The sequence below is a fragment of the Sycon ciliatum genome, chromosome 1 (assembly GCF_964019385.1).
Source record: "Sycon ciliatum chromosome 1, ocSycCili1.1, whole genome shotgun sequence".
Lineage (NCBI taxonomy): Eukaryota > Metazoa > Porifera > Calcarea > Leucosolenida > Sycettidae > Sycon > Sycon ciliatum.
Window position 1 is genome coordinate 51692706 of NC_088643.1, and position 10000 is coordinate 51702705.

Sequence of the window (10000 nt, forward strand, 5' to 3'; positions counted from 1 at the left end):
TCTCTTATACCGGCTCTAGTTTCCTTCAGAGAGTCAATGTACTTCTGAGTGCCTGATTTTTTCTGACACTTGAACCTGTTGCTGCATTGTTTTTCTCATGGCAGCCATTATCATTTTGATTCCGGAATGAGAATGCTCATTCCAGTAGGTGAGGTGGAATGATCATTCTCCAAAAAGAATCATTCTCAGCGATTCCAATTCTGGAATGACCAAAATGGGACCAACCAAACGGAAAATTTTAACCAAGCAAACGGGCAAGAATGATACCCAGTGATTCCCATTGCGGAATGTGACCAACCAAACGCAGCCTAAGTCTTGCACCTCCTGTAAACCGGAAAATTTCGGTGGATGTTTTTTTTTCGGTAACTTCGGTACGGATAATTTTTACCTGAAATAAAATGCACCGAAAATATGCGTACATGTACATGCATGCCGACTGCAGCACGGAAAACTGGTTTGCCGAAATTTTCGTGCTACCGAACCGTTGGTTTTGGGAAATACCAAAAATATTACACCACCGAAAATTCCCGGTTTTAGAGTATAGTGCTGTCATCCTGGGCACCACATCAGGTTTCAGCATACACTTTGCACTTTGCAGCCGTGTAGAAAGACCACTCACTTCTCCACGTTGGTATCGATGATCTGGTTACACTCTTTGTGTCTTTTCGCCTGCAGATAGCCGTCCTATCAAGATACCTACTGTGTTTTCTAATGGTGATTGGGCATTGCCAGTGGAGGTATGCAGAATTAGAACATGTTCGCATCCTTGTCTGTACACAATGCAAATGTACCTGTGGATTGCATTTTTACCGAAGGTTTTGTTTGTTTTTGATCTCAGCTCTCATCTTTCTTTCCTACTTGTTTCTAAAGATACTTTGCCCTTTTGTAGACCTGATTGGTTTATGTTGGAACTGTGTGTGTTTGTTTGTTTGTGTGTGTGTGTGTGTGTGTGTGTGTGTGTGTGTGTGTGTGTGTGTGTGTGTGTGTGTGTGTGTGTACATCTGTGTGTGTGTGTGTGTGTGTACATGTCCGTATTTCTCCTTTGTTTTCTCTGCTGTCGTCAGTTTTCCATGGGTTCTCAGCCGGTGGCACATACTCACACATTCCCGGAGTACACAGCTGCATTACAGGTAGTTTTATTTTTGAATAGTGAGATGCCAGTGTACTTATGCTACCGGGCCACATTGCTTTGAAAGGTGTCCTTGTTTGTGAGGGACCCAATGCTCTCTCTCTCTCTCTCTCTCTCTCTCTCTCTCTCTCTCTCTCTCTCTCTCTCTCTCTCTCTCTCTCTCTCTCTCTCTCTCTCTCTCTCTCTCTCTCTCTCTCTCTCTTTTTCTCTCTGCTGTGTGTCACTGCACTGCATGGTTCTCACTAACGGCCTCATTGCTGTGTGTCACTGCACTGCATGGTTCTCACTAACGGCCTCATTGATCTGCATCGCTTGTATTGTATACCTGTGTTTACTGCTTACTGCTGCTTTATTGTTCCAAGTATCAGTTTAGTTAAGTTTAAACATCTCTTATCATTATTTTTATTTTTCTCACCCCACACCCCTCTACTCTGTTATCGGCCCTCTTAAGAGTCGTGTTCATCACTGTTGAGGCTTCCGATGGAAAATAAAAGAATACTACTACTACTACTACTACTTCCTGTTGGCATGTACATTGTGTTCTCACTATGCATGCATTGGTAGACTACTTTAGTTCCTCAAGACTCAGATAGCGTTCTCTTGGCCGCTCGCCTGGCCGCTCGCCTGGAGGCTCGGCTTTGAGCGCCGGCTCTGATTGCTGAAATGAACTTCTCAACAGAAGTAAATGGCTACGTTCTTTGCATATTCAAATTGGTTGTGTTCTTGTTTCTCCGCATTCTTTTTCTTCTTGTCCCGATGTGTGCATGTAGAGTTTAGTGTCTCACGTCACCAGCCACGCACCAGTGGACGTTGGTCAGCTTCTCGTTGGCCGAGGAACGTGCACTTTCGATCCTGGTCAGCAGCTCGCTGGTGGAGGCGATGGAAACGGCGGCGACAGCGATGTCGCCTTTGCTTTGTGCTGTACGTTGTGAAGCAAGATTAATCGTACGATGCTGGTGTGTCACGGCTGCTTGCCGCTTTGATTGCTGATTCAGTGTTTGTTTGAAGGAAACTGAACAGCTAGATGGAAGTAGATGAAGCGATCTCCACTGATACTGGTACATGCTGTAAAGTGGGGAACTTTCGCTAGAGATTTAATTTCGCTATTTTCTCGACCTTCACACATGCGCGAATACAAATCGCCACAAACCGCTCTATACATTGATTGTACACTGTACAAGATCCAATTGAAGAGATTTAATCGCGAACGTGTCTCATCGTGAACCAGCGCAGTTCTTGAAAACGCAAAATTTGTGCACCGCGAAAGTTTATCGCTTTACAGTAGTAGACCTACACTCGGACGTCTCTTATCCGGGCACCTTGGGACGGGGCACTGCCCGTATCTCAGATTTGCCCGTATCTCAGGATAACTCATCTACCATGTATCATATCATTTGTCAAAGAAGTTTATTTGGCACGTATTTCACATGTTCAGGATACAAAAATAATCCACTGATAACGTGTGGATTACACAGGTTGATAGTGACAAAATAAGCACTTGCGCATAAGTTAACCCCCCCCCCCCCAAATTCGAAGCATTTTGCCATAGGAACTCAAGCTGAAGGTGCCCGGTAGAGAGACGAGCCCGTATCTGAGGCGTCCGGAGAAGAGACGTTTGAGTGTACTGCCATGGCAACAAGTTCCTACTGGCCAACTACACACCTGTCATGTGAAGAACATAAGTAGCTTTAGTAGGTGGCACAGGTAAAAGATGTCCCCGGCTAAAACATCCCCATGCCTTGCCTTGCCTTTGCACCCAACTTCTGAGCTATCGCATTTCCCAGTCCTCATTCTCAATGCTTCACACAGCACTGATAACGCCTTGGAGAGATGGCGCGAGGAGCCAATACTATCGCACTGCCCGTTATCATAATCTCCATCTCGTCAACCCTGCCTTTGCAGTTTGCACGCAGCTCCTGAGCTATCACATTTCCAGGCCCTTCTCACTGCTTCACATAGCACAGGTACAGGCTAGCGGCTGCTCACAACCACTATAGGTGAAGACGGAGATGGCGCGAACAGCCTACACTATCTCACTTCCCCTTGTCACCATGTCCATCTTCACTCTCACCTGATTGTATTCATTGGTACTGCACATCACCAACTCTTTAGTTGCCTGATGATTGTGTATGCAAGTAGCTCGGAGTAGCAACGATATGCACTAGTAATCTGGGAGTTGTTCTGCCTGAGTATATAGTACTACTTGTAGTACTCTAAATCTACTTGTACTGACATTGCTGCTGCTGCTGCTGATGATGATGATGGTGATGTGCCTGGTGCTGCTACTGCTTCTGTTCAGGTAATGTGGTTACATTCTCTAGCAGTTTTGAAGTATTGCCAACACGTACATGTGATCTACACTCCAATCCTCTCCTGCGTGACTTGACAAGTAAAGACAGTGGCTGGCTATGGCTTGAACCACAGTTCGGGTAAGTGTAAGCAAGTACCATGTTTTCCGCAATATAAGCCGCACTTTGAATACTCAAAGTTCACAGAAAAGGGGGGGGGGGGGCACGGCTTATGCTCCGATGATCATATTAACCGTGATAAATAGGATAGATGTGTGTATTTCGTGGCAAAAAAATACTCCAGTGCGGCTTATACTCTGGATAGTGCGGTACTTGTCTCTTTGTCCACTTTTGGCTTGTGGAGACGCTTCTGCTTACAGCAGTGTTAGATTGCAATAAGATTGCAATCAAGAATCTGTATATGTGTGTGTGTGTGTGTGTGTGTGTGTGCGTGCGTGTGTGTGTGTGTGTGTGTGTGTGTGTGTGTGTGTGTGTGTGAGAGGAGCTAGGTAGCTCTTCTTTCATTCTCCTGGGTGGTTACCAACAGCCAGTGTATGCCGGAGTATGTGGTGTGGCGTGTGTGTGTAAAAAAAAGAAAGAAAAATGAAAAATAGGGATTCACTGGCCAGAAAAAGCCACTTCAATCAGCTGTGTGGTGGATACCAGGCTAAAAATTAGTGGCGGTCAATTCATCAGCCTTGCAAGCTGTTGAATGGTGTAGTCCCAGCACAAGTTGCTATGTCTAACATAGCTGTTCGCTATCATCGCTTCCGCGATGGGCATGTCTGAGGTCTGAGTTGTGTGTGTGTGTATGGTTCTGCACTGTGCTCATTCACGCAGGTATATTTTCAGAGCTAGCGAGCCCGGTCGGTATCAGCTGACTCTCTTTTATGACCAGCCGGCTCTCGAAAAGGTACATCTGTGTGGAATGTAAGTCATTGGCCAGCTTCTGCAGTACTTGTGTGTGTGTGTGTGTGTGTGTGTGTGTGTGTGTGCACGCGCACGTGTCTGCGCACGCGCATGTGTCACTGAGCACTGTGTCACGAATGTGTGAGCTGTAGCACGTAGTCCTATGCCTTTGCTTGTGTTGTATTCTACTCTGTCCTTGGAGAATGCCTCAGAGATTACACTTGCTCAGAGCTGTGCACATGTGCTGATCTGTACAGGTTGATTCTGTAGGCCCTGTGTGCAGTGCCATGCACACCATCATCTTTTCAAGAGCAAACATGATGATTGTGTGTGTGTCATGTGACAAGCATACAACATGCCTTGCAAGTTATATTATATGTGCATCACCTCCGTATGTGTGTTTGCTTATGTGCATGCCCGCGTGCGGATGTGTGTGTGTGTGTGTGCATGTGCATCGCAACTATTTTCCGTACAGCTGGGTGAGCGGCATCGACAAGGTCTCACACCCTGCCGTTTGGTCTGCATGTCAGCGCTTCATCAACAGCAACTGCAACCTTCACACGTTAGTGGGCAGCATTAGTCTAGTTTTACAACTGAGAGGGGCATAGCTGGTCCCCCTTTTAGGGGGGGGGGGGGGGGGGGGGGGGTGCACGGCCACATATGTGTAGGATGGCTGGTGCTTGCCATTCATAGTCATTATGTGCATGCTGAACCTAAGTCGAAATTTTTAGGGGTGCACGTACCCCCGTGCCCCATATAGGCCATGTGGGCTACGCGCCTGCAACTATACAACCGTGTACTGTACAACATTGTACACAGTCCAAAACTTATAATTATAGCATTGTCCCTGCTGTCAATGAGGAGTGAATGTCAAGCAAAGCTGTATTCTATTCCACTGTGCATGTATGTGTGTTTCGGTGTGGATGATCATATGGCTAATGTGATTGCCACCACTGATGATGATGATGTGCGTGTTTTTTGCTGCTGGTCCTGGTGCTGCTGATGCTGCTGTTGCTGGTGCTGCTGATGGCTATGCAGTGTGAATGGCGGAGACTACATGCTGTTGCTGTTTAACAGTCCAACTGATCCGGTTCAGTGCTACCACTGGCGTGCCAGCAGTCAGGTAGGACTCATTCTCTCTATCTCATCTTCTTGGTGTGTGTGTGTGTGTGTGTGTGTGTGTGTGTGTCTCCCTCTCTCTCTCTCTCTCTCTCTCTCTCTCCTAATACAGTGATACGTTTCCAATATACTGTATGCCTTTACCCCTGTTTTTTTGTTTGTTTTTTTTGTTGCTGTTTTCAGAATGATCGAACATCATCAGCGTTTTCTCTTCTTGGCTGTTGTCACCGGGCAGCATCCATTGTGAGTAGAACTTCTTGTACCCTGGGTCCTTTACCAGGGGAGAGTGGGCTATGGGTGCCAAAGAAAGTATCCCCTGAAACGTTCTGCCCGTGGTCGCTAGAGGCTGCACTACGCCGTGCACCAGTGCAGCTGTGGCACTGTGTAACAACACACTGACCTAGCCAGGCGGCTACACAGTCTCTTGTCATTGGATCTATGCAATACATGACACATGTACATGCCACTACATGTATATGTAAACAGTGGAATTCTTCCTCTGCCTGCACAGTACACAGTACCCAGTGAACAGAGCTTCCTAATGAGTCACTTTTACCGAAATCTGTCAGAATTGAAAATTACTAGTACCTGAAGATCACTTTTTTGTTTGAAACTCAAGTTGCAGCTGACACCTCGTTCTGCCTTCTACGCATCGTACATGTAGTACGTGTGAAGCCGTACAGACAAACCAGGTTGCAGGCACATGCCGCTTGCCTGTGTTGGTGGTGCCACACATTTTTCAACGCCCTGCTCAAAGAAAAGTACAGTCGACTTATCAATTCGTTCATTCCTTCACACTGTGTTTCACAGTTCAAGTGCAGTAGGAGAGAAAAAACAACATTGAAGTGCAGGCTGCGCTTCTGGAGAATAATGTAATTTAACTGACGATACCTTTGTGCCATGTTTCAGCAAGACGAAACAAGGCAGGGTTGTCTTGATTTTATTTACAACCTGTTCTGCACCCTGCGTGGTGATGTGGTGTTGCTGTTTTGCAGAGTCGTCAGGGCGCTGTTTCGGTCACCCTTCATGAGATGACGTATGGTGCGGCTCACACTGACTTCAAGGCTGCTTGTCAGAGCTTTCAATGGCAATCAAGGTATGGTAGTAACACTGTAGGCTGTAGCGCAGATGAAAGTTGCCCGTGTGGCAATACGTCTCCACTGTACTCGCCGTGCATGCTTTTCGTTTTTGTCTTGATCACTGGCGCAAGATATTGTGAGTGTGATTTGCATCTCGCAATCATGGATAGTTTTGAAATACCCTTGTGAGCCTCCTCTCATTGAATCATTATTTTCCAGCTCGCTGCTCTAACTTTCTGTATTGCCTTGTGTGATTGAGGCTAATCACTCCAATGCCCTCTGCTTGTGGGGTTTTCAATGCTCAGATCTACTGTTGGTGCTGGTGTGCAGCAGCAGTCCATAGGGCAAGTGGAAAGACCTAGTGTAGTGGATCACCAGCCGCGTGATCAGGTACCGCAACCCCATGAAAGAAAACCGAAGGTGAGGGTGAGTGGCTCTCCTGTGCCTAGTCTTGCTCTTGACTGGACTAGACAAGGGTTTCCTCCTTGATTGAGTGACTGCAGGAGGGTCCCCCCTTGGTTGATTGACTGCAGGGGAATTTCCCCTTGGTTAATTGACTGCAGGGGGATTCCTCCTTGGTTGATTGACTGCGGGAAAATTCCCCATGCAGGGCTGCTTCCTAGGTTTGATTGGAAAGAATTAGCTGGGCAGCTTCAGTACCAGCTTGCTGTTGTGACCTAGTCTGGCAACATGGCTGGCTCCTTCCGAAAGCTGCTTTGAATTATTAATGTACACCTAGGGGTCCCTGTAAAAAGGCGCTGACGCCTGTTGGGAATTCCCTAGTAAAAGAAGAATAAATAATAATAAATAAATAAAATACATGTGTGTACATGTACGTGGGCACTTGTTGATTTGTTAACTGGAGTTGTACTTCACACTTGACCTTCGACCTTCGGATTTGTTGTAAACAGATGCTACTTTGATAGGAAATGTAGTAATTGGTTTTGAGTACGTACGGTGATGGACGGCTGCGCTAGTCTGTGTGCAGTTGAAGGTACATGATGCCGATCGATCTAAGTTCTATGTTGCCACTGTACACTGTATGTCTGTATATCTGTGCTTTGGGCGTTGGCTGCAGATTGCTCAAGCTGCTGTGACCGAGGTTTCCCTATTCTTCCCACCCGTGCGTACACAGTTATCAGCCGACCAAGCAGCCGTTCCTGGCGGCGGCAGCTGCCAGCAAGGTTATGGCTACGAGCATCTGCCAGCCGGGCCAGGTGTAGATGATGCTGCTGCTTCTCAAGTCAACACCTCGATCTCCACTGGGCTGTCTATGAAAGATGTGGCCATTGCTGGTGTGAGCAGTCTCCCGGAGCAAGCTGCCAAGGCCGTTCGAAACGAGCGCATCGAAGAGTGGCTGGCAAAGCAGAAAGATGCGTTTGATTCCGTGGGCAGTTCTCGCGCCAAGGCCCATCCTGTGCGAACGCTATCCAGTGCTTTGTCTGCGCCGTCGCATGTTTCCAGTGTTGCCACATCTCAAGCTGACAGGCATGCTGGGAGCGCTGCTGCCGCTGCTCGACGAGTTGTACCTCCTCTGTCATCAACAGAAGTCATGACAAGAGCTCAGCCCAGTAGCGGCAATGCACAACAGCAAGCTGACACTGGCACAGCGCCTGGCTGGCGTAACTATCCTGCATCCTCAGCGATCACCGACACTGCTGCTCGTCACTATCAGCCCGTCGCCACGCGCACCAGTAGTCGGCCCGTGGGATCAGCGGCAGGCTCCGTTTTCACAGGCCAGCAATATGCTGCATCATCGTCAGCCGTAACGGAATCGTCCACCCAGCACTCGAGCATCCGCAACCGCCCGTCTCAGGTAACGTTCAATCCAGCACATCTACAGCATCCGTACCCCATCCCGCTGCCATCGCAAGTTGCGGCCGGGTGTTTAGAGTCTGATGCCTTTCCTTACCGCGCCCTACCAGCCAGTGGTGCTGTTGCTGGAGATAAGCGTGGGACTTCGAGTGGCGCTGAGTCTTTAGTGCATGATGCTGTTCATACTGCACAGCCTGTTCGATCGCATTCAGACGGACTGCCATTGCGCTCCGCTGCTGCTGCTTCTGTTAACCCACTGCAGTCATCCTCTGTGCCACAGTGCACGAATAGTGCTGTGCTTGGTACAGGGTCAGCACACACAGCTGCAGCAGCACACACAGCAGCACAAGCAGAGGCGATGGTAGCGCCAGCATGCAGCGCCGGAGCACCGTTCACACCACAACGGCCCAGGACAGCAGTACGCTGTGCCTTCGCCAGCACCAACTTACCCAATGCTAGTGCTGAGAGTGCAGCTGGCTTGATGGCCATGTCCGGCCAGTTTCAACACCCAGGGCTTTTCTCAGTGTCTCCAGTTGCAGGTCGCACTCCACTTTCCAGAGTCCATTTCACCGGTCAACTGGGCAATGGGGCTGCTGCTGCTGCAGGAGGTGCCAGTCCTAGCGCTATTGACGGTGCCTCCCCGGAATCACAGGGCAGTCTGGGTACAATCAAGGGTCCACCGGCCAGCAGTGTCAGTCAGCAGTGTGTGCCGGCTTCAAACGAATGTGAGTGCTATGCGCTTCTGGTCACAAACACACACACACACACACACACACACACACACACACACACACACACTTTACTTTCTCCTTTTCTTTTGTACTTGCTCACTGCCAAAACTGGTCGCGTGGGTCTCCCCATGAGAGGGGAGAGAGATACCAGGACACACACACATTATTATTATTATACGCATTCCCGCGTTGAAGTGTAGCAGCAGTATGCTCCGTCCACAGCTTCGCTTATGCAGAATGGCTTCCTTGGGTGAGAGGAGAGGGCAACCAACATCTATGAAATTGGTCACAATAACATGAAGAGAACCAACCTACATATGCAGGATTGCACAAGAATGGAGACGACAAAATATAATGGCTATAATCATTGTGCCACAAAACCGGTACACAGGAGATCTGTCGACAATGTAACGAAACATAAAACTCAGTTACTCAATACAGGTTCCACTTAATTACAAGAGAACAACGCTTCAACGTTAGAATGGCCGCTAAATTATCGCAAGTGTAGAGAACGAGTCCAATACAAATGAAAACCATGAACAGACTGTCCCGAAGTTATTTTGGGAACAAATTGTACTACATGTACTTGCTGATACTGAATACGCTGACGGAACACGAATTTGAGTTGAATACTCACGAAGTCCTGTACATGTACATCATTATGCGCCGGTGTTGTGGAGTAAGCAGGTACGTCAGTCACCAATCGAGCTTCAGCTCCACGCTCGCTTCAGCAGAATGTTGCCCGCGTTTGTTTGCTTTGCCTCCACACGGATAGACGGCCAGCGCAGAGTCCCGCGGCTCCGTGGCCGTAAGGTCTTGATATTCGCCGTTAGCGCCGTCAAGTCTCAGTCCACCTCTCACACCAAGCCGCCCTATGAAAATCTTTCTCTCTCCATTGGAGTGCTCCCCAGTTGCGCGAGGAGACTAGAG

At 48.3% G+C, this 10000-nt stretch overlaps 1 protein-coding gene across 1 annotated transcript in view; it reads left to right on the forward strand.

Annotated features, from left to right (window-relative positions):
- Positions 1-10000, forward strand: part of LOC135805216 (AF4/FMR2 family member lilli-like) — an 18021-nt gene that overhangs the window by 3354 nt on the left and 4667 nt on the right. Inside the window, exons 5-15 of the mRNA XM_065319231.1 lie at positions 676-737; positions 1065-1130; positions 1900-2050; positions 3429-3558; positions 4258-4347; positions 4802-4888; positions 5365-5449; positions 5629-5688; positions 6441-6541; positions 6830-6944; positions 7603-9064. Of these exons, the coding sequence (XP_065175303.1) occupies positions 676-737; positions 1065-1130; positions 1900-2050; positions 3429-3558; positions 4258-4347; positions 4802-4888; positions 5365-5449; positions 5629-5688; positions 6441-6541; positions 6830-6944; positions 7603-9064 (2409 nt within the window). The remainder of the gene's footprint in view (positions 1-675; positions 738-1064; positions 1131-1899; positions 2051-3428; positions 3559-4257; positions 4348-4801; positions 4889-5364; positions 5450-5628; positions 5689-6440; positions 6542-6829; positions 6945-7602; positions 9065-10000) is intronic.